Source organism: Phalacrocorax aristotelis, chromosome 14 (assembly GCF_949628215.1).
Source record: "Phalacrocorax aristotelis chromosome 14, bGulAri2.1, whole genome shotgun sequence".
Taxonomy (NCBI): Eukaryota; Metazoa; Chordata; class Aves; order Suliformes; family Phalacrocoracidae; genus Phalacrocorax; species Phalacrocorax aristotelis.
Window position 1 is genome coordinate 1,348,778 of NC_134289.1, and position 25,038 is coordinate 1,373,815.

The following is a 25,038-nucleotide window of genomic DNA, read 5'->3' on the forward strand; positions in this document are numbered from 1 at the left end:
TTTAAATACGGCAAGAGATTTTTATCTTAAGACCCAAGAAGACCCGGGCCCTGCCGCTCAGTGAGGCAGAGGACCTAGTGATGAAGGATATGGAAAAGGTGCTCATCTACCTTGATGCCTAAGTTTTTTTCACTGGTAAGGTTTGTTATCAGGATCATCAGCTTCCTGAGCCCACTGTCAGTCTAGGGGAGGAAAGCACCACCCACAGTAGAAGATGGTAAAGTTACGGGCTGTTTAAGGAAATAGGACATGAGCAATGACCTGGATGCTGAAACAACCTTCAGAGTTCTCTCCCAACCAAATCTATTTTGTTTCTAATTGGCTTACTATTTGAATGTATTTTATAGTGAAAATCATTATTTTATTCATTAAAAACCCACCAAAATCAATTATTATATGGTTTGATTATTAGCAGCGGCTGCTACTACTATTACTGATTTTTTAAAATTCTTTTTGCAATTGATGTGATAGTGATGCTGGTAAGTGCGGATATATTCTATAATGTCAATAAGGTAAAGCTGTAACATTTATCAGTACCTATATTAAAGTATTAGAAATAGTCCAGATGACATGTGAGCAGCTATTGGAATGTTTTTCCCATTCTTGACTTTCCATATGGGCTTTCTCTCTTTCCTCTCCTGAGGCTGCAGAACTTCACGTCTCTTGTCTGCTCATCTACTCTAAACAAGCGTTGAATCACATTCACACCTCCTTTTGTCCCCTCTCCCCTAATACAGGGAAGGTTATAAGCAAGTTGGGGTATAAAACAGTTGTGTCAAACACTCCCACTAATAACTGCTGCCGCAGGCAAGAGATTTCTGTGCTCTACTTTGTTTTGAGTGGGAAAGTTGGACTTAAAAAGGGATTCCCAGAAGGGCCTAGGTAACGTTTGGGAATTTGTTTCCCAAGGAGATGCCAAACAAGGGCAATGAAAGATTTTCTGTTGAAGAGGGGAGGGCTTGTTACAGGCAGGGAGGCAGCGTTCACACTCTGAATCGCTCTCTGCGTCTCCGACAGCCCTTTGTCTGCCAGCTGGAGTTCCTGAAGGCACTGGCAGAGCACTGCTGCCTGTGGGGATTTGAGGAGCATACTGAAGATTAAAAGAACAAAAGCTAGAAAGGATAAGGCTGGAAGTGTAGCAGATGTATTTCAGATCCCTTTTATTTTGCACAGTGTTGTCTAAATTGGGGCAGTTGGAGGTGTATTAGATTCCCTGCTGTTCTTTCATGTCTGATCATGGGGATCCCTCCGCAAGACAGGAGGAGAATTGCTGAACTAAGTTCTCTACAAAGGACCAACAGGAAACAAAAAGCTTCAAATGGGAAACTTGAAAATTAAATTCAGGCATCTTATTGTCTGTTGCGGTCTAAAACAGCTAAGATCCTGCTGAAGGTACGCCATCTGAATGATTTGCATTGTACCCTTTACTATTAATCAATACCAGGTGCACAGGAGGTAAAAAAAACAGAATGACATTTAGATGGGGAGCAATCTGGCAACTGCAAAATCTGCAAGTGGGCTCGCATTCTTGTTCAGCAGAACACAGTTCTGAGTAGTTTGTTACAGACCTTCAAAACGCAGTCTGTGGTCAGTAAGAAGCGGTTGACCTGATGGGGCCCAGGAGAGGAAATGAATCGCTCGACTGAAGTTTTTATTCATCTGGTTTTTATGTATAGCCAGGTTTGTTCACGCACACCCGTCATTTGTTTATTGTAGGCGTATATTTGTGTCATTGATCAGCACTGTTTGAAGTCTCTAACGTGAACATGTTGGTGTCAAGGGTAGATAGGGACATGAGAGGAAGTGAGAAGGAAAGTATGGACAAACCAATCCCCAGTCAGATGTTCAAGTAACACTGAACCTTAGATCTTCATAAAATGGAGACAGTACAAATAAGCTCCAGTAATGAAAGGGGTTTGCAGGCAGTGCGTGTAATACCTCCGGGTTCTGCTGCTTTTCTTTAAAAGAGAAAAGAAACACTTAAAGTAAGTTGCTCTTTAGGATGGAGCTCTTCTACCTATTGGAAAAGTGAGATTTTGAAGGACTTTCTTTGATTGTACTGTTCAATGGAAATATTTTACTTTTCTTTTTACGTAATAAATGTAAATTCATACCTGTGGTATATATCCAGTAGTGTCTGTCCACTACAGAACAAAGCAAGGCATAACTGTAAGATGAGTGAGACAGAGGCAGCCTATATGGCACCAGTCTACTGACTCTAGACATTTTCTTTTAATGGTATAGAAGTATTCTAAATGTGTCATGTAAAGAAGCAAACTGTCACTTTTGAATGCTAATTAAATGTAATTATGGTGCCAGTTTCCTAACAGAGCTTTTTGTCTGTGAATATCAGTAAATTTTTACCAGCTTCTATTTTTATTTAAATTCATAAGGTAGTAAACCCTGCAAGTCTCACCATTTAAAGTCCAGTTTAAATTTTGCAAATGTTGGTAAGGCTTTTTGTGTTGGACGAAGTGACCTCTGGAGATCCCTTATAACTACATGATTCTGTGTTTCTGTATACAAGAAAACTGCTTCAAGTGCTGATGAGGTATTACATTACAAAATTTTGTTGTAAAAAGTCTAGAAATGAATTTAGCTTTATCTAAATCACCGTTGTCGTGTTTTCTGTGTGAAGGCTCATAGAATAGTGTATAATTTCCCACAGCCTTAGCTGTAGATTACACCTTACCTGTATTAAAAATACCAGCTTCTGAAATTAAATTCTCAGGTCTCCTGTACCTTTAGACAACGTGCAGGAAAATTAAAGGTGGAGGGAAAAGGACAAGACCAGAAAAAAGGAGATTTATTGGCAGAAGAGGACAGTCTGTGAGGGAAAGGAATTAAGCCTTTGGGCAAGAGTAAAATCATGGTCTCTGAAGTAAATCTCAAATACCCAGAGTGAGTCCATGACTACTGCTCACTGCATAATACATTACCTTCCAACGTATTTTGAGTTCATCTAATATATGTAAAACCACTACGAGCAGCTAGGATTTTAAAGTCAGAATTGATTAAAAAATTAATCACAATCTAAAATCGGAGAATCATAACGTGGCAGTTGGACCACGATTGGAGGAAATTCGGGTTTCCATATTTGGTTGCGATGTGCGCATCCACAGCAGCAGTGCATCTGCTACCGCGTAGCGGTATGGCTCTGCAGTGTCTGCGTGTGTGGGAATGAGGTGCTCGGAGCTGTTATTCTTGAGCTCCTGTTTGTGCTCTTTTCTGTAACTCTCATGTAGTTTCTTATAAGTGATTGGCTCATCGCAAGGTCATTTTGATAGGACCTTTGTGCTTTCGTTTCCTTGCGTGATTATTAAGAAAGTAGTCTACATAGTAGATTACAGAGGCCTTTAGTAAGGCTTTCAGCACCGTCTCCCATGAGATGCTCATGCGGATGCCAGTGGCATAAAGACTTTCATAGTTTCACGTCAGACAAGACGTGCAGAGGGGGGAGTATTTCCGACAGGGCGTGGATGTGCTCAAGTCCTGTTGCAAGTGCTTTTATTCTTCCTGCCCGGCCCGTATCAGTTTTGTCAGCCCCTAATACCTGATGAAGGTGGAAGAATTGTAGCTTCTCTGAATCACTGCATCCACAGAGCCTGCCTTTAACCTTTTGCATGTGTGTGGCAGGGCATGCGCATGTCAGCTTGGCTGAATGCTGCTTAAAGTTGTGTGCAGAAAGGGGATTTCCTCCTTGCTTTCCTCAAAATGATAAGTCTTGGGGAATATCTTCTTTCTGACCTAAAAGGGGATATGCAAGAGGGATGAGAAATGCAGAAAATGGTAACTTCTATGAATATTGTTCGCTATACGTTTTAAATTAATTTTATCTTTATTTCCCTTTATCGGCTCTTAGATTTTATAATTAGCTGTCATAATAATTATTAAAGGCTGCATCTCTACTCTAGAGAGTAAGAGGAAATGAAATGACAGCCATAGCTAAAGTTGATGTCATTGTCCCATGAGCTTCTAGTTGGATTTTCACCTGTTTCTTAGCAAGAAAATTCCTTCACCCTCTTAAAACAAGATAGATGTCATGGTTTCAAGTCCAAACCTGTGGCTTAGAAGAAATACGTGCAGTTGTAGATTTGTGCAGTTTTTTTCCATCTCAGACCAGCAGTGTTAGGCATGATTAACTTCTTTCTGCTGACACCCCTGAAGGGTTGTATAATTCCTGGAGGGTATTTCACAGCACGCGGCTGCAGCCACACTCCCTCAGCTTTACAGTGGTTTGCTGAACCTTAGGTGAGCTTAAGACACAGATCAAATAATTTAAAACGCTCCTTGCCACCCATACCATGTGGTAAATGGGGTGACCATTTAAACCAAATGTATTTCAAAAGCCGTGCTCTCGTCTTTCCTGTTTCTGATGTTGTGTTTGTGCTTTAATTTACATCTTTGTCTTCGGAGTAATAACATTTGTGATGTCATGCAGTGCAAATTTTGATACTTGCTGTCAGAGAAGTATTTCCGCCATTTTCACAATCACGACAGTTGATCATTGAGAGTCCAGGGACTTCTGTATGAAAGGCATTCTTGTTGTTGTCTGCCTGACACCTTGCATCCCAGTGTGTTTTTAAGCCCTTTCATCTTTTGTCAACCCAATGCCATACTAAATCTTCTGAATCAGCGGTTTCATGTCTGTAATACATGCTCATTTAGTATTTTGATGGCTGATTCTATTTGTTTAGATTTGGCTGTTCAGATTTCTGTCACTGGGATAATAAATCGTGGTTTTCCTGAGCTTACAGATTAGAATGGTTTGTATTGGGTCTGCCAACTTTTGCCTGCAGTTTCTCATTATGGATGTTCTTCTGTGACTCAAACAATGGTCTAGATTAGTGATTCCTTTTTCGAAGACCACCTGGTAGAAGGAGAAGTGAGGGAGTTTTCTTGTGATGTGTGTCAGGTGTCGATAAGTTTTTTCTAACATTCAGACCTTGTGGCCTTGATATCTGTAACTGATATAAGAAAACTAATTTCCTTTAAGTATTATTCTGTGAATAAAAGAAGACAACAGAGAGTGCTTTAAGAGTGACTCGTGAGATAAGTAGTTTCAAATCCAAATGTTGGCCGTTATGTTCCAGCTCGGATTCAGATTCTAATGTTCTTTAATAAGGTGGGCTTATGAGGAGAGCCAGCAATCTAGAGAAATTACAAAAATAACTTTAAAATGGGTAAACGTATTGGAGAAATGTTTGGAAGCCCAGCTAAATGTGGAGATTTTAAACAATGCATCTATTTTTCATCTGTGATTTAGGAAGCTTTGGGGTTTCTTCTTGCTAGTGTATATATTCATTAGTTTAATCTCTAAATTGCTTGATCATATCATTGCCAAAGAACATACTCATCATAAAAGCAAAATTTCTAATGATCTTTCAAGTAAAAACAGGCAGTGCAAGTCTAAATTTAGGATTTGGTTGCACACCAGGCGAAAGAAAGCTTGTCTGTTTTTAAATGTTACAGTATGATTAACTTCTGTAGGAGGTTCATCAGTCCGTTAAATCATATTGTTGCAGCCATGAGCTTTCTGATTTTCATTTATTTTAATTTATATTTGCTTGTAGCACTTAACTGTTCTTACTATCTAGTTTTATTTAGAGTCACATTTAATTGGTTTCCAAACTAACCCTCCAGATGCAGTGAAATTTGCATTGTCTATGAAAGTAATTATCAAAGGTTTTCCCATCTTGTATAATGGCTAAAATGTATCAGTATTTGAAAAATTACCATGTGCTACCTTTACCCTAACCAATTACTCTAAGTGTAGTCATGAGAAAAATCATACAGTGGTATGACTTGGTAGTTCGATAAGATAGTTCTTCTTTTGAAAAGTTCCTGGAAGATATACACAAAACCTGTAGAGTTTTTTTCAAAAACATGTGTGTGTAGGGCATTAGATTGTTCTCTTAAAAAAGTTGCCTTGAAATGTCAAGATAGCCAAAATTTGAGGGTGCTGCCTCCGAGTTGCACTTTTGCCTCTCCAATTTTTTTAGACCAGCTACACCCAGTTGGGCTGCCCCAGCCAGTGATAGATCACTGATATTGCTATGTCTAATTTTACTGTGTATTCCTTATATCATCTTTCTTCATCAAGTCATTTTTTTTGCAGGCCAATAATTCAGAACATTTAAGATTTATCACACATTGTAACTAAGCCTCTGTCTCTTGCAGTATAACGTTAAGTTTTGCGGCATGTCAGAAATTATATAGCAGAATTACGTAAGTTAAAAAGCCTTCTATATACTTTTGGTTAGGCATGAACACAGAATAAAAGCATTACATCATTTTTTGCCTGAAACTTGTACAAAGCCTTGCAGTCTTCTAATCCTGCAAGTCTGTAAAAGAATTTTCTTTTCTTTATATGAATAAAGTAATTTAAATGTCAGTTTTGTAGGTAGTTCTGCACAAACGAATTCTTGTAGGGTTTGAGGCTGCAAGGGAGTATTGCAACTATCTGTGATGGACATACAGCAATGCCATGAGTGTTTAGGAGCATGATTTATTAATCTAACTGTGAGAAACAATAGAAAAGTGTGTGTGAAGCTGCTGACAACACTGGGAGGGCAAAGGTATTTCCTTGTCTCCTTACTACTTTTGACATTATTCTGAGTTGAGCTGACAGAATTCTTTCAAAACTGTTGGGGACTTCTAATATTTTCCTTGGCTTAGAGTACATAATAAATGAAATAGGGAAATGAAAGACTGTGTAAAAGCAGGCAAAAAGAAATGAAAGAGAGGAAAAGCCTTTCTGAAAATATAGGGAAGAAGAAAAATTCCAAACTTTTATGGATGACTGATTTTCCCTCCTTAAAATATTTTTAAATAAATACCAAGAGGTCATTAATGTTTCAAATATCTGTGGCTTCTTGCTGCACCTGGGAGATGTTAATTTTGTCCCATGAACTCAAACTGTAATCTTTCTGAAAAACGAGTACAAAATCAGTTGAGCACTCCCACCCACACTTGATTTACTCTTTGACACAACTGAGAGGCTTGGGAATCCTCTGAACCCTTTATAATAATAAAAAATAAACCCATAATAATAAACCCATTAAACCCATAAAAATACAAAAAGTATTGTTGTTATCCAGGAAAACAATAACCCAACCCCCACCGACAGCATTCTTTGTGTCCTCCAGCACGATTTCCACCCCTTGCTCAAGGTGCAGTGTTTGCTGGAACACTGGAGAGGCTGTCGGCGATTTGGAGCTTTTGTTGGGTGGGTCATGGGGAACTTCTGTCCCTGAAGAAGGCCTGAAGGAAAAATTAATCTGGAGGAAGTTGAGTCGGTGGCAGTGGTTCCTAAGAAGCGTTTCAGCTTGCAGCTTTAGTGAAGAGATATGTCATGTTTGTCTCTGCTTTACAGAGAAGTATGAACACCACCACCACGGTGCCTTATTTTGCTGTTTTCCAGCTCCAGCAGTCTGAGCATAAACCTTCAATTAACCTGCTTAAATCCTGTTGTTACCCTTTGTGAGCAAGAGTTGTGGATATTAGTAGGAGGTTTATTTTGAAAAGAATGATAATGATATAATTAATATTGTTGACATTTAAGCACTTGTCATTATATTTCAGAGTTAATGATCTTTCAAGAGATATTTTGGTAATTCAGATCTCCCAGAATTGTATTTTCAAGCTGTTTGAGAAGGAGAAAGATAATTTGTTACTCTGGAACACTGTTGGTTTTCCTTCATGAGGGTTTCTTAGTAATGTTGAAGCACAGTTGGTAATGCAAATTTAAGCTTACCACAACAGATAAAGGCTATCACCTTTAGATTATGGTATTTTCCAGGAAATAAAGTAACGATTCATTTATATTCCGATGTTTCTGGGTTTGTTTTATCATGCAGGACTTTATAAGTTAGCCCCATGAGAAATGGAAATGAGAGTAGTCATTTAGACCTGAGGAGTTACTAGAACAACAGCAGGAGTTACTAGAGACTCTTCAGAGGAACATGCTTTTCCTATTTCTGAATAAATATAATGAGATGGGAGAAATAGAAACGTGCGTCCCATCTTTGTGCATCTCTTGCAGCATTGGCCAGAGGAGCCAGTCAGCAAGGGATTGGTTTTTTGCTTTTCTCTTTTTTTTTTTTTTTTAAGTCAATCTTGTACTCCTGCAGATGCTCTCAGTTAAAAGAAAATAAATTACCTTAGACCTGTGTGAAGCATGCTCCTCTATCCTGACAGAATCTCTTTTGGTTAGGCCACATTGATGTAAGTGAGTTTATGAGCTCTTCAGTTGTGTAACACTGCCATAGTAAATTTGCCTAACAGGCTGCTTGAACCAGCTTCAGTAAGAAAAGAGGGAAACCTCTGAGCATGCAGACGAATGGTTCTGAATTTTTATTTAACCCAAAAGAGCAACATCAGCTTAGTTTCTTACTCAAATTTACCAAGTGTGTTGCATGTGGTTGCAAGTGATCGGACACCAGAATGGGTTGGCAGATTTGGGGTAGTATGGTGGCTGGGAACTCAGGTGTTGCAGCAGTGCTTGTGTGAAGGCCAGTTGCCTCAGACTCTTTCGCTCTCTTGTGTATTACCCCTTGCTGCCTCTACGGGCACTTGAACTGATACTTTCCTTCCCTGTGACAACCGTAGGGAAGGGGGGAAGCAGGGACTCGGGTTACAGCTGGATGAGGCAAAAAAAATCATCTAGCAGGAAAACAGGGCAGAAATGAGAAGGTTCTTTCTTCAGTTGTCTGGTCTTGACATCCTGCTGTGGCAGGGGAAGAGTGAGTGATCATCTTTGGAAATGTGGATTATCAGTTGTGCTGCCCTCAACTTTGATAGTTTTGGCTTCTTGTAGGGGGGGGAAAAAATGTGTTCTGTATGTATCCTACACATACACGCAATTTCAGAGGTGTAGGGATTAGAAGCTGGGGTGAGACAGAGACTGCGGTATTGGGAATAGGAAGAAATCTGGCTAATTTTGTGGTCAGATCTTTCTTACTCCTAATGGACCTTAACTAATAGAATAAATTATTTTCAGTGTTGGTGTAGCCCAGAGAAAAACAATATCTGTGATTTGTATCTCATGGTTACAGCTGAAAACAGAGAAGGAAACTGGTTGCTTTATGAGCTTTAACAAGGCCAAGTGCCGGGCCCTGCCCTTGGGTCACACCAACCCCAGGCAACGCTGCAGGCCTGGGGCAGAGGGGCTGGGAAGTGCCCGGCGGAGAAGGCCCTGGGGGTGCTGGCTGACAGCCGGCTGGGCATGAGCCAGCAGTGCCCAGGTGGCCAAGGAGGCCACCAGCCCCCGGGCTTGTGTCAGCACTGGTGTGGCCAGCAGGAGCCGGGCAGGGATGGGGCCCCTGTGCTCGGCCCCGGGGAGGCCCCACCTCGAATGCTGGGCTCAGGTTTGGGCCCCTCGGGACAAGCAGGACATCGAGACTCCCATAGCATCCTCACAGGCAAGCTAAGGAAGTGTGGGTTGGATGAGTGGGGAGTGAGGTGGACAGAGAACTGGCTCAGCAACAGAACTCAGGGTTGTGATCAATGGAGCAGAGTCTGGATGGAGGCCTGTCACTAGCGGTGTTCCCCAGGGGTCTGTGCTGGGTCCTGTCCTGTTCAACATATTCATCAGTGACCTGGATGGGACCGAGCGTCCCCTCAGCAAGTTCGCTGATGATACCAAGCTGGGAGGAGTGGCTGATACACCAGAAGCTGTGCTGCCATCCAGCGAGACCTGGACAGGCTGGGGAGCTGGGCCCAGGGGAACCTCAGGGAATTCAACAAATGCGAGTGCAAGGTCCTGGCCCCTGGGGAGGAACAACCCCCCGCACCAGCACAGGCTGGGGGTGACCTGCTGGAAAGCGGCTCTGTTGAGAAGGACCTGGGAGTGCTGGGGGCAGCGAGGTGACCCTGAGCCAGCACCGGGCCCTTGTGGCCAAGGGGGCCAACGGTGTCCTGGGGTGCATGAAAAGGAGTGTGGCCAGCAGGGCGAGAGAGGTCATCCTCTCCCTTTACTCTGCCCTGGTGAGGCCACATTTGGAGTGCTGCGTCCAGTTTTGGGCCCCCTAGTTTAAGGAGGACAGGGAACTGCTCGAGCAAGTCCAGCGGAGAGGAAAGGCTGAGAGACGTGGGTTTGTTCAGCCTGGAGAAGAGAAGACTGAGGGGGGATTTCACAAATACCTATAAATATCTGAAGGGTGGGTGTCAGGATGATGGGACTGGGCCCTTTTCAATAGTGCCCAACGCCAGGCCAAGAGGCCACGGGCACAAGCTGGAACACGGGAAGTTCCACCTGAACATGAGGACAAACCCCTTCCCTGTGCGGGTGCCAGAGCAGGGGCACAGGCTGCCCAGAGAGGCTGTGGGGTCTCTTCCCTGGAGACATTCACCCCCCGCCTGGACGCGGTCCTGTGCCCCTGCTCTGGGGGTGCCTGCTCCAGCAGTGGTGGGACGGGATGAGCTCCCGAGGGCCCTTCCAGCCCCCACCAGTCTGGGATTCTGTGAGGGGCTGGAGTGTGCCCAAAGAAGGGCAACAAAGCTGGGGCAGGGTCTGGAGAGCAGGTCTGAGGAGTGGCTGAGGGAGCTGGGGGGGGTTTAGCCTGGAGAAGAGGAGGCTGAGGGGAGACCTTATCGCTCTCTGCAGCTGCCTGAGAGGAGGTTGTAGTGAGGTGGGGGTTGGTCTCTTCTCCTAAGTTACTAGACATGGGATAAGAGGAAACAGCCTCAGTCTGCATCAGGGGAGGTTTAGCTTGGATGTTATGAAAAATTTATTTCCCAAAAGAGTGGTCAGGTATTGGAAAGGGCTGCCCAGGGAAGTGGTGGAGTCACCATCCCTGGGGGTATTTAAAAGACGTTTGGATATGGTGCTTAGGGACATGGTTTAGTGGCGGACTTTGCACTTTATGGTTGGACTTGATGATCCTAAAGTTTTTTTCCAGCCTAAACGATTCTATGATTCTCTCCACCTTTGGTAATGGTATACCCAGGTAAATCAGCTCAGCTTTGGCCATAAGCAAATCATATTAAATGTATTGGGATGTTGCTGGCTTCTGTTTTAAGGGTAGTGAGAAGTTCAAGAAGGGCTGATTTTCGAAGCAGGACATTATGAAAGCCCAACTCCTTGTTGTGCAAACCTCCTCCTCCCTTAGCTTCTGGTCGAGGTTTGTGATATGTACATGGCAGCGTGTACCTGTCAGTGATGGAGCGTGGGGAGGAAACTGGGATGACTTAAAGTCATCTATTTTGATACAAAGCAAGACCTGCAAACAGGAACAGATAGTAACCATGTCACCAGCAAGTCCTTCAAGGACTGCTCTGTGGAGCCATTGCCCACAGGCTCCAAGAGGCTCTGTGAAATGTTTTTCATGTGGAAAGAGTTAATTTTGCATACTGTTGAGATAGGATTCTTTTAGGAAACAGATTAAACTCTCTTTCTTCCATATCCATAAAGAGTACATTATCTCTCTTCAAGTTTATAGTGATAAAATGTTAATGAATGGAGATCTTAAACTGTAAAAGCAATTTAATTTTGTAAAATACTAGCATTTTCTTAAAGCTTTTTTTCACAAAAAGATCTGTTTTAATTCTTTAAAAACATGCACTTCAGTTTTATACATATGTAGACATTTAAGGTTTCCCAGGGCTGGCAGTGGGGCCGAGGGGTCTCTGTGGGGCGGGGTCAGGCATGGCTGGGTCAGCTGGCTCCAGTGGCCTCCCCAGGGCACAGCCCAGCCCTGCAGCGACTCTGCTGGTGCCTCTGGGAAACAGAAATAAGAACTAAGAAAGGGCAGAACTCCTCCCAGCAGTGAGGAGTGAGGAAGAGCTGTGCAAGCACTGAGGAGGAAGAGGAGCTTCTGGCGCCAGAGCAGCTTCCCCTGCAGCCTGTGGGGGGACCACAACAGGCAGGAAAAGGCGTGGGGACAGGGGGAGGCTCTTATGGGATATAAAAGCCCATCTGCTGTGCGATACAGGAGTCTGGGCAGAAGGCAGCAACCCCTGGCATGGGCTTGACAGCCACCACGTACAGCATTCTGGCCTTTCCAAGTCTCTTGGGGTCGCAAAGCCGCCTGAGGTTGGACAGTGCTCATATAACTTGTTGTAACTTCTCAGCTTTGCCCTTCTCCTCAGTGGCTGTGCTTCTGCATGGTGTTCATCAAAGACGGGTAACACAAAGCACTGCCCGAGAAATGGGATGTCGGCTTTGTAAACAGGCAGTAGTAGTGTCTGGCGTAATGCCACAGATAGAGCAGGAAGGTTGGAGAAAAGCTGGGGTTTTTTATCTAGTAGAAAATCAGAGGATCCATATGGTAGAAATTTTAGTGGACAAAGTGCAGCAAGCTTCTGTTTGAGGGTTCAGTTAGAGCGTCCTTCCGAAATTTGAATTTGCCCCATGCTGTGGAAGCACAGGCCTAAGATATGGAAGAATGCACAGAGCTAATGACTGTGCTCACATGTCTTTGGCTGACTTCTCACCGAGTTATGGTGGTACTATAACAATTAGTTTAACTGGATTTAACCATGATGATTTGCCTGCTAGTCTGCATGGAAACAAATCAGATCTGCAGAATGTGGAAAAGATGTTTATGCCCAAGGCTGTACACAAATGACTTTACAACATACATAATCACGTTTTTGGGAACCAAACTGAGAAGCCTGCCATATATTTGAAAGTATTTTTAATTTACTTTCCTAAAAATTAAGTTTGTCTATTCAAAACCATACTTCCAAATTAATCTTCAATAAAAATGTTACCTGGTTTACTCTCATAGTTTCCGGTGGTCGTAGAATTTCAGCGTACTGTTAATGATTTTTGTGGGGTTTTTAATGCCATTTAAACTCTGTTTAGTATCAGTTTAATTGCTATAACATGGCTTTGGTTTAAGCTAGAGGCTAAGTGTGAGGACTGACCTCATACTCATGTTGGAGCTTAAGTCTTATGAAGGTAATCTTGCTGTTAGTGTCTTATTGAGAAGTTCTGCAACTTACTCTGCATTTCCTGTAATTTGCTTTCCATTCAGTGAAGCTAAGTGTCTGCTGCTGCACGCTTTAAACTTCTCTCCTTGAGTAGCATTCCGATGGTTTTCCAGCATGTCATCTAGGAGGTCTTTCTGCCCCAAATCACTTATTTCTATGGAGGAAATGGAATTGCTTGTAAACTAAGCAAATCAATCATATGTTGAAAGATGTCGATGAAAAGACTATGTTATCCATAGACTGGTCATCATGAACTTGTAGCCGTTAGTTGTTAATGCGTTGATGTAGTGCAGGGGAAAAGCACAGTGAAATTTTTCTTATTAACAATTCTAATTAACTTTTAATTGATTTCTAGGAAGATAAATGGTTTCATTAGTGTCTTGCAATGGATGCCTTCACTGGAATTAAATGCTCATGGGAACTTCCTGCCAATTGTTCTGATAACAAAACATGAAAATCTCTTATGATCTTCCCAGATGTCTTTAGCATCATTTATAAAGTCAAGTAAATGAAAATACCTTGCTCACAGGATGCCCTTTTCTTAATTTACATAACCTTATTCATTATGCCATAATTTAATTAAGAGGAGGAAAAATAACAGGTCAGCATCAGTCTACGTTGAGGGCCTGGTAGCTCTAGGAAAAACGTAGGAATTTTGTCCATCCCTGTAAGGGATGTAAGTTATGTAATAGCAAGAATTATTTGGCTGATACTGAAATTTGAGACTTATCTGAGACTTATTTCACTATGTGAGAACAAAGATACCAACTGAACAAAATCTGAGCAGTTTTCTATTGCAGTCATCTGCCTCTTCTGAGTGTAGAAGAATAAGGATGAAATGTTATAATGTTTGGTTTTGAAGAAAATGGTAAACTATAGAAAGTTAAGTGGTTCCTCAGAAAGCAACGATTAAAATATTACTAAATGTGACAAACAAGTGAGATGAAAATTTCGAACTAGTGTGTCCATTCTAGCGCTCTGCTGACTGCTTTATCTTTCATCTAAGCATCCACTCCGTAATGATTTGAGCAGCAACGAAACACCTAAGTCCAACAGTGTAAAATAAAAATTCCCCTCAGATACCACCTAACCCTAAAGATACTTCAGCATTAGACGTATCTGATGGCTTGACTTTAAAAACATCTGGTTTGTCTTCTGCTTATGTGCGCAGCTGTCCAAGGCTGAGCAACCAAATGTGTATTTTCTCCTGAAGTCCAGTTGGCATCCAGTAAACCTACCTTATGTCACTGCAAATTGAGAGATTTGTTTCTGTGGGATATTTTATCTTCAGCAAAATATCCGAGAGAGGCAAGCTGCCGTAAACAAGAAATGCTGAGTAGCCACACAAGCATTAGTACCCTGTTGAATGTTACCCTAGCTTACCCCGTTATTCCCATGTAGGTATGGCCCTTGTAGGTGTTTAAGACATGCATTAAAACGTGGCTCTTTTTTCTGTTTCTTTAGGCTACAGACCCAGACGCTGGTGTTAATGGTCAAGTTCATTACAGTTTGGCAAACTTCAACAATCTTTTCCGAATCACATCAAATGGTAGCATTTATACAGCAGTTAAACTGAACAGAGAAGTAAGGGACTACTATGAACTTATTGTTGAAGCAACAGACGGAGCTGTGGACCCTCGCCGTTCAACGCTAACTCTAGCGATCAAGGTGCTGGATATTGATGACAACAGCCCTGTTTTTACTAATGCTTCCTACACTGTCTGCGTGCCAGAAAATCTACCACCAGGCACTGTCTTCCTGCAAATAGAGGTAAGAAAGCATTACAGAGTGAAGATGTTGTGTAAGTGTTCTGCAATACTAAGCATGTTCTTATTTAACTGGTCAGTGAGACTGCAGTAAAAGATTGCAAACTGGCGCAGGGGAAGTTACGACACTTAACAGACTGAAAAATGCATGACCTTTAGACAGGTACATAAAAATACTTTGAAGCTGAGGTTCATTTGGAAATAAGAGCAATGATGAAAAAACAAACAGCAAAACCTACACCATTATTGTCATTTCTTTGATTATTGTTTTATACATCTAAAGTGCTTTTGATTTGTCTTTTGAAAGCTCCCATCAGATCGCTTCTACCTGTTTACAGTAGTAGCAAAAGAGAGCTTTATCTCAACTGATTTAGACATCTAAGTCAAACCTGGATGTCTAATCTCACATTATGGTTAATGGAGATAAATAGTTGCTTCCAGAAGTAATTCATCCAATTCCAAGCTCTTCACCTAAGATAGTTGGAGTAAAGTGAAGTGAACACCTGGAAGTGTTGTCTTCTCTTCACTGACTATGAAAGATACTCAGACAACTGAGAGTTAATTGTTCAAGGATGAGCTAGATCTCTAGAGACAGCTGAGATTCACTTCCCACAAGCAGTCTATATATCCTCCTGATGTTTTAGTCAGCGTCCTTTAATGAGAAGAATCTGTCCTGAGACAATTTCAACAAGGGTGCTTTTCTCTGGACTTGACTGCAAATAGATCTAATGTCAAATTACAGCTAAAGCAATCACATAATACTCCTTATGCTGGTGAAGATCAATATTCTTTGTTTAAATACTGGTATGAAATAAAAACGTCCGCGCTGCCATGCGGGGTGAGATCAAATTCCTGTGTAGCCCAGAGTCTTCTCCCTGGCAGTGGCCTGTAGCAGGTGCCCAGGGAAGGGAACGAGAACAGACTGAGCTTCCAGTGACTCTTGCCCAGAATACTTGTGCTCATTTCCCGTGTCAGATATCTCTGGATTTTATAACCTTAAGTGGATTTGTCTTCCTTGTGTTTGTCAGTAGTATTAAGTGCTATTAGAATAAATAACAAAACTAAAGTTGTTTGCAGTAGTTTGTTTTTTATGTTCTTTAAATCTAGTAGGGATTTTTTAATGAAAATTGACTTTGTTTGGCTTTAAGTACATTATTTTTATCCTGTGTGGCACTCTCCAGGCAAAGGATGTTGATCTTGGTTCTGATGTTAACTATCGAATACGGACCCAGGAAGCCCTACAGTATTTTGCACTTAAGAATTATACAGGCGAGCTATCGCTTTTGAAGTCCTTGGATTATGAATCATTCTCTGACACAGAAGCAACCTTCACCTTTCTTGTGGAAGCCTTCGACAGCAAGGGCACTATGCCTCCTGGTCTCGCTACTGTCACAGTGAGAGTGAAGGTGAGAGGAGTAACTTGTCAGTTGATAGCATCCTCTCCTATCTGTCACAAAAGACTTCCTCAACCCTCGCAGGTGCCCTGCTGAAACACCAGCGCATGCGAGGCGTATGTCTGCTTTCCTGCGTTTTCACTTGTGTGAAGCTACTGCCTTTTTCTGTCAGCAGCTTGTTCAGTTAAACTTCCACTTTATAACAGCTGTAATTACTTTTCTATATGCAATTACGTAGTGAAATCTTGGATCACAGATTTATGAAGTACAAGAATACCTGACACACGCAAACGTGCAGTCCTTTACAATTCCTGAAAGGTTGAAATAAGTACCTAATGGATTTGTTTGCAAAAATGACACCGTCACATTTCAGTTAAAGCTCTCCTAAATTGTGATTTTATGAACCGTTCAGGTGTATTGAGTGCTGATGTGGCATACCTTATCCTATATTTCGAATTCTGCTGCTTGAAAATACAGAGCTGCAAAGGAACAGGCTTATTTTAGTGATCCTGCACAATGAATTGTGTTTATGCAGCGACTTACAGCATCGCCTGTGGGTTTCAGTTATCTCACCAATAATATGGGGATAATGATATTCTTTTGGTAATGATCCACAAATGAAAAGCATTTGTAGCTGAAACATTAACACTTACCCATCTTAATTTGGTTGGTGTACTCAAGTCCAAGAGGAGAGGATATTTTAGGTGCTCTAAATCATGCCTCCGTGCCTTTACAAAGGTGCAGTTCTGGAGCCAGTCAGTCCTTTTGCACAGTTGCTTCATTTTTGTTGACTGTGTCAGTGAAGAACTGTGACCTGTGGGAGAGAAGAGAGCTTAATTACTTGCATTTTAGCCAAGAAGAAAAAATTGTAGCAGGAACAAAAGCATAGCTCACAAATGTGAGCTTCATATCTGGCAACTTCAGTTTAAATGTAAGTCTGTGGAAAGTATTTAGCATATATGAATCAGTCTCGGGTTCAGTTTACTGTGTATCTGCAGATGCTATGAATTGCCACATGATTTTGAGTAATTCTGTTTTTCAGTCTCTACTGAGATCAGAATTACTTCAGGGACAGTAAATGTCTCTGATTGTTAGCTTTGATGACAACGTAAGAAAGCTTCCACAATACCTCTCTGTCTCTGCAAAATTTCTCAGGCCTAGATGCAGGTCACCTGTTTGCTAATAGTCTGCACCCTCCCCCGACAGTTTCCAAGTCAATCAAAGAAAACATAGCTTTTGACATCATTCACATCATTCCCTGAGCCGTTTCTGTTATACTTTTAAGGAGGAAGCTGCTTAAACCTGACTTTTTTGTTTTTCCCCTAAAAGAAAATTTTTCCCAGCACAGTGAATTTTTGAAAGAATTAAGTGTTCGGGTTTGTTTGGGTGGTTTTGTGGTTTTTTTAAATGTACTTTTTTTCAAATTCAGAGAAAAGCCATAGTTTGCGTCATAGGGCTGACCCAGCTGTATGACTGTGGGTGTGGATTGCATTCACGAAAGGCGGCGTACGGGGAAGCAGTACAGTTCAACTTGGTGGCCGTAGTGTAACAGCAGCTTGTGCGCTGTCAAAGGGGGTGGTGTGCGAACAGGGAACTTAAGAAGGGGATTAGTAGGATCGTACAACAGGATTCTTGTTTTCCTGCAAACTTCCCACACACAGCAACAAAAAGGGAGGATGATGATACTTATTTGGAAAGGCAGTGTGTGAGAGGCTGGAATACTCTGTTGGAAGCAGGAGTAACAATTTCAGCAGCAAAAGACGTTAGGGTGGGACAGAACAGGGCCTGAAAGCGAAGACAAGCAGCTTATATTTTAAATCAGAATGAAAATAAATCAAAGAAATGATTAAGTGTCATACTCAGTGACAGGCTGACTTTTGCAACAGATCAGTGGACATAATTAAATATTATATATATTGCTACTTAGGTTCCAGCCTTGAGTGACGTGTAGAACAATAGTATTTTGAGTGGCAGTTGAGCAAATGGGGGAGGGCTGTGGAGAAAACGTTTTTAATATCTCATTTTGTTGGGCAGATGTCATTAATGGGCTATATGTCAGATGGTAGAAATTTAGAACCTTGGTCACGAGAGATGTGTAAAATAGAAAGAATGGTTTAATTTGAGCTTATAGATAAACTTTCCAGATACAAATTTTACAGGGTGGGGGGAAAGGTAGAGATTGAGATGAGAGCCTTGTGCTACCCCTGCATGAGATGAGAGGGGTCCACAAGAGGACACCTCGACTGGGGGATTGAAGAGAGAGCAGCAGGAGAAGGGTGCAGAACCTTGGAAGCCAAGAGAGAACAAGAAGAGCAGGCCTCAGGTGTGAAAGGAAATGCAGAAGCACGCTGCAATGCACTTTGGGTTCGTTCTTAATGGAATAGACTCACGCTGCCCCTTGTTCTGAAGGGGGAGAGCTGACATGCATTTGCTGGGGGTGAAGAGTCCTAGGCAGCACAGAGAGGGCAAGGCACTAAAGCTTCCTGGAGGGCAGAGGTGGTGTACGCCTCATACGGAGCCAACATCAGCATATCCTGGTAAGCTGAAAGAACAAACTGATTTGTGTCCAGCAGCTCAGTGAGGTTGTTTACAGGGCACTGAATCTGGCCCTAGGTCTTGAATGCATGACGGCATAAATGACGTGTTATGTAGCAGCGTAGAGCCTCAAGCACAGTGCATTGCCTGATTCCAATCCAGGCTTTTATTCTTCTGCAGTCTTAGAATCACAGAATCATTAAGGTTGGAAAAGACCTCTAGGATCATCAAGTCCAACCATCACCCCAACACCGCCAGGCCTCCTAAACCATGCCCTGAAGTGCCACGTCTACACATTTTTTGAACACCCCCAGGGACGGTGACTCCCCCACCTCTCTGGGCAGCCTGTGCCAATGCCCGACCACTCTTTCAATAAAGACAGTGTTCCTAATATCCAGTCTAAACCTCCCCTGATGCAACTTAACTGCAGTCCGAGCTGCTGCTTTAGGGCTTAGCTAAATAGATAACTCCTAATGAGCGTGTTCACTATTTCATTGGAGTAATTTATAATTTTTTGTTGACGGATTTAGATGTCTGCACAGGGAATTGAAGGGCTTCTAAAACTCACAATTTCTGGCAGACCATCTGCCAAATCAGCGTCTGTGTTCAGGGACAGGGTGCTTCTGCGTGGGGATGAGCATCCCTCTGCCATGGCTCTGGAGGAGTTGCTGCCATTCAGCCTGTCTTTTGCTCCTGCTCTGGGGCCAGGAAACAGATGTTTCTGATTCTTCTTAGAGGCAAATGTGCATTTACTTTATCTAGAAGATGATATTAGAGTAAATATTTTAATACAGTGTTTGTGACCCCAAATAGGAAATAAAGCAAGGGCAGATACACTGTAGGCCCCAACATAACAGTTCTGCCAATTGCAGTCTTCAAAAACACGAAACTGAACTAGAGAAAGCCAGAAGCAAGCATTAAGGCAATAGTGGGTCCTAGCAGGGAACTGATGTAGCCTTTATGGATTCAGCCCCTGTAATCCTCAGAGCATTATTTGTATTACAGAGATCTCCAAGTCCTTTTGGGCCTGCGCTGCTCCTTTAGCATTTGTCGTTTTTCACAGTCCAGCTCTTAACCGAAAGTGGTGTCATTTTTACTGTGCAATAGGATTCTGTTAACCAGCCACGGAAAACATCTGGTGGTTTCATGTATCATTTATGTGAAGTAAAACTGAACCAGCAGCCGTGCAGTACACCCATAATCACACTGACCTTTGTGACTTGGGGAAGGGTAGATACACACAGTGACTTTCTTCAGACTCTTCCTTTAAGCCTTTGGCACGCCAAGTTACAAACAGCTTGTATTAACCTTCCCTGAACTTGATCAAAACATAGATTGCATAGCAGAATACTCACTGCAGAAAAGATAACTTAAATCTGGTACCTGCATTTCAGTACTGAAATACATTATTGGTCGCTACTGCGGCCAAATGGCCCTTTACATTTTATGGACATCTTATTTCTCTTTCTTCGAAGAAAGCCAAAGGTAAATTAATAAATTGTTGCATCCTTTCTAGTGTTACTGAGGATGAATAGTGTAAGTGGCATTGATTTCTTTTTGCCAGAAAGATGCAAACCACCTCAAACAGACTGAGATTTTTCTTTTTTTCTCCTGTTCTCAGATTCCTCTCGCACCTTTCATAACTTTTCAACTTAACCTGAAAGTAGTAATGAGTCATCTTGTCTTGGAATGGCATGGGAGATTGCACAAGTGTTCATCCAGAGTAATTGATGGTTGTAATTTGATCTGTAATCAAGAACACAAAACTTTTTATTTTATCTGGGTGCTTATATATATATAAATACAGGTTAATGATAGCAAATTTTGTCAGTCTTGAAAACGATAGTTTAGGGGAGAAAAGCAACTCCAAGAAACAATTTGTGTGCTGTTTTTCAGTAGTTTGCCACTGTCAAGGCATAATTTCTCTCGTCATGAGAATGGCAGAGATTTGCATTCCCTTAGTGTCTGGGAGGGCTGTTTGCTACGAGTGCCTGTAGCGCACGCTGCAATATGCACAAGCATCCACTTGCAGTGTAAGTGTTTCCCAGTATTGGAAGAAGCTAAATCATAGCTGTTCAAATGGTCTGTTATTATTAGGATTTGGCATTTGGAAACAATTACTATGGTAACAGAGCTTCTTAACAGAAACAGGACTAACCTTTTCCAGTTTAAATTGCTGCTAAATGAGTAATGTATTCTTAAATATTTATTATAAGAATTTCTGTATCATGAGGCCTGTAAGGTACTTGCATATTTTGTGCTGTGACCTCCGCTTATTATTGTTACCAGCATTCTTTTTGTATTACTTTGTGTCTCTTTCTTGTTCATTATAATTGCCTTTTCTCCTCCTCCTGTGTTCTAGGATTGGTTTTCTTTTTAGATTTTCAAGGGGAGCATGTAGGGTAATGAAGCCATTATTTCTCGCTGATGATTCAAATTGATAAAGCAGCAAGAATAAGTAAAAACAGATCTGTACGTTCTAGCAATCCCGTATTAAGAGATTGCCTACCAAGTTTTTCCATATAATTTCTGCCTTGCATTAATCCCAGTGGACTGTTATAAACATGTTACAATGAATTTCCAGATTTAATAAAATTGACGTTACCCATGAACATCAATAAACATTGCTATCATCAGAGAGTACACAAACTGCAACAGTGAAGCTAGTTTTTCAAGAGAAGTATGCCGTTGAGAAGTTTGAAGTCAACGTAAGCTTTAGAGGATTCATTATGTGCATTGATTGGTACTTATTGTGGGGACAAATTTGACTCTTTCATAACCGCTATGCTAAGTCTTCCCTTCCTTGGGAACTCTGCATAAAAGAAACAAGCCAACCATGCAAAAATGTATAGCAGCTAAATCTTTATCTCTGGCATGGTTGGTCTGAATGGTCCTTTGTCAACATGGCCGTTCTTGCTGTCCTTCATGTCCAAGTTGGAAGAAAATGGCATGGTCGTGGTTGTCGTGATGCCACAGCAGTGCAGAGCGCCAACCTGCTTAGACAAGAAGGCTCACTTTGTTTCTCTGACAACCTAAACTTTGAATCAGAACAAGGGGAAATATGATGTGTTTGCTTTTCTAGGGTGGGAGGGTTAGAAGAAGCTGCATGTTTGTGGATGAATCACCCTCTCAAACCAAACAATCAGAGCCAACAGTAAAGCAAAGAAAATAAGTGTGTTGGAGAAAGTATGCAGGAACCTGGTGTTTGAGACAGTGGAATAAAATCCTACAGCAGGACCCTCTCCTCTCACCGAGCACATTTACTGCACTGCTGCAGAGTGCTGGGGAGCGAGTAGCTGTAGTCTCTATAAAATGCTTAAATTATCACTAGGAGAGAGTGGGAGAAGAGGGATCCACAGGTTGTCATTAGGGAGAGGCGGGGACGTTTTGGTTCAAACCTTGCTCCACCAGATGTTTAAATAGGCATGCATGTGTGTAGCTGCCACTGCTTTCTCTTCCTGCAGGTTTTCACTAGAAATTCACCCAAGTCTTGTTTCTGTTGAGCGGGTGAGCAGTAATACATCATTGCTTCATTATGATGGGATTTCATGTTATGGTGAGATTTAATTACAGTAATAATGAAGATTTTCTTCCAGAAATTATTCAGGTAACGAGGGATACGTGGAAGGTAAAAGACATTAGTGAATCAGTTAAGGTCAAACACATTGTCATCAGTTTCTAATATTTCTAAAATAAAATTTAAGTTACATCCATGAGGTTAATCCTTCCATTCTAACATGTAGTAAAAAACATTTCCCATTTAAACAATAACAGGGTGGTCCAACACAGCAGCAGCACATAACTTACACAAAGGTTAAAAAATGAGCTGTATTGCCTCCAAACTAACTGCTTATTTATCTCTTTTCTAGAGACATTAGTGGAATAACAGGCATGGTGTTGGACTACGGGGCCAGTAAACAAATTCTTTTTTTCAGTCTCAACTTATCTGCTCAATCATCTGCTAGTCATTTATTACCTCATCTATTCAGCTATGAATATTATCCCTTAATTTATATCAGGAGCTACTTCAGGGTTTGCTGAACACTAAATATAAAAAATAGAGGCAGTTACACTTGGTAACAAGCCTCTGTTTTGTACGGCTTTAAAGAAAGATCCCTGTGCACTGCACCCAATTACAGATAAAACTCAAAGTACCACTTCATACAGTTTTCATATTACCTTGTCAAGCATCATCACAAAGATTTTGAATTTTCTCAAATTTACTCAACATTGCTTGATTCTCTAACCTCAGTCCTTCCAAATTAGTCACTGTGGCTGATATATGAATGTAAAGGGTATTTCAAATACTTGTGGCACAGCTAGGAGTAGTTTTCAAGTAGTGGCTTACTTCAGTGGACTTATTGCAAATATGAAATCGAAATTATACCTTAGCAAATCAAAATGTGGCTTCACAAATGAAGATTTGGTTGCAAACTTAGGTTACATGTCTTGGGGCATGAATGTACTGGTGAGATGCATGAACCTTAAAGGAAAGTACCTTTAAGGGTAGTACGTGTTTATTGTCAGAGGCCAAGAAATTACATAAAGAATGGGAAGGGACTTCAACTTCTTGATACTCCCATATCTGGTGAAATTAAGTATTTCTATATTATGTCATGTAATTAGTTCTCTTCTCCCCCTCCCCGCAAAAGCTGCATTTTTCACGAGTCAAAACTCTGAAGGCACTCCTTTACTTATGTAATTTGAAGTGAAATTAATCACAGTAGTTTTCCATCACATACATATCCGATTATTAATAATAAAATTGATTTGTCATTGCATTTATAAAAGAAACAGTTTTAAAGCTAAGAATCACGGAGATAAGGGATAAGTAGATTTTTTTCCCATTATTTTTATCATATACATTAGGAAGTATAAATTGTTCTTCATATAAATTACAGAAACTGACTGACGAAAGTACGAATTAGAGAGGGAGCAAAATTGAAACACCTTAAAAAGAATTATTTTACCTCAATGATTTTAAGCCATTGTACAGTTACTAATTTATAATCCCTTTGCAATTAACTTGAAAGGCTAGATACACCTGGATGTGTAATGTTCTGTTGCTGTGAACCTCTCCACAGAATTATGTGGGTAAATTAAAACAAATCACTCATTTAAGTTAATAACACCAGTCTTTTAGCTGAAGGATGAGAGCTTGCTTGAAATCTAAAGATCCTGGTTATTGTCCCAGTTCTAGATAGTGTATTAACTGCCGACAGTGGTCCTTTAGGGGATTTTTAGTGGTTATTAAGGCCTGGAGAATAATGTACCTTCTCAGCTTGCACGGGTGTTTGCTTAGTGAAAGAATAGCTACAGTTTACATGCCTGCATGAAAAAAAAATAATGCACATCTCAATCAACCCTTGGCTCAAAGTAAAGATCTGTGGTTGTACTTTGCTGTAGCTGTGTACGTGGCATGGTCGACATTTAAGGGAAGAGGAAAAGAAAAGATAATCTTCTAGTAAAGGGATTATAGTTGAATAACATTTTGGTTTTCTTTCAGAAAAATAAACTCATCTGTTAGCGAATGGTTTTCTGAAGTTTTCTGAAGCTCAAATTTTCAGTTGTTTCAATGCTGAGCCTATGACTCCAAATCCAGAGACTTTGTTTCAGAAGAGCTTTAAAACTTATTTTTAGACTATCATGTAATGTAAGATCACTATGACATGAAAGTGTATGAAATCTGCATTTTAATATTTAATATTTTTACATTCGTACTGTTCTGAATAAGGTTGATTAGCATCCTATTGAAAGGCTTTGGAAACTTCCAGACTTTAATCATAGAAATACAATCAAATGACATTTTGCAGAAATAGAGAAAATACAGAGCGAGTTGAGGGCACTAGATGGCTAGTACCCGTCAGCACGCACCAGAGGAACGGGTGGTAAAAAAGTATGGCGCTTAGAGATGCTGTAGCTGAAATGTCATAATGGTAGAAAAGACCTGATCCTGAGCGAACGTTAGCGAGCACCGTGCTGGAGAGGCTTCTGCCGAGGGGCGGCCTGCGCTTGGCGTTTCCTTTAAGGCTAAGCAGAGCTTCAGGAACCCGTTGCAAAGCGTAGTTACATCAAAGTGAGAGCACTTGCCCGCTTGGGCCCAAAAATGTTTTGTTAAAGGACAAGATAAAGCCTTGTGGCAGAGGCCAAAGATCTTTGGGCCCTTGGGTGTTTGTTACAGAGGGCTTGCTTCCCACTTTCCTGGGTTTTTTTCATGAACTGGTAGGTAACAGATGAAGAAATTGAAAGTTATAGTGAGAGACTAGCGTGAGCGACGCTGCGGCGTGTGGAGGGGTGAGCCAGGAGGGCAAGGGTGACCCAGCGTGGGCAGTGCCCTCCCCGGCTGGGGGAGTCCTTGGGGGGACAGAGCCGGGTGGGCAGACCAACAGCCTCCATCCGCAGCCCCA

General features: G+C 41.5%; 1 protein-coding gene across 5 annotated transcripts in view; it reads left to right on the top strand.

The window, feature by feature from the left end:
- PCDH15 (protocadherin related 15) overlaps positions 1-25,038 on the top strand; it is a 695,790-nt gene that overhangs the window by 555,738 nt on the left and 115,014 nt on the right. For all 5 annotated transcript variants that reach the window (XM_075109425.1, XM_075109424.1, XM_075109422.1 and 2 more), the window contains 2 exons: positions 14,401-14,706; positions 15,884-16,108. In XM_075109425.1, coding sequence (XP_074965526.1) covers positions 14,401-14,706; positions 15,884-16,108 — 531 coding nt within the window. The remainder of the gene's footprint in view (positions 1-14,400; positions 14,707-15,883; positions 16,109-25,038) is intronic.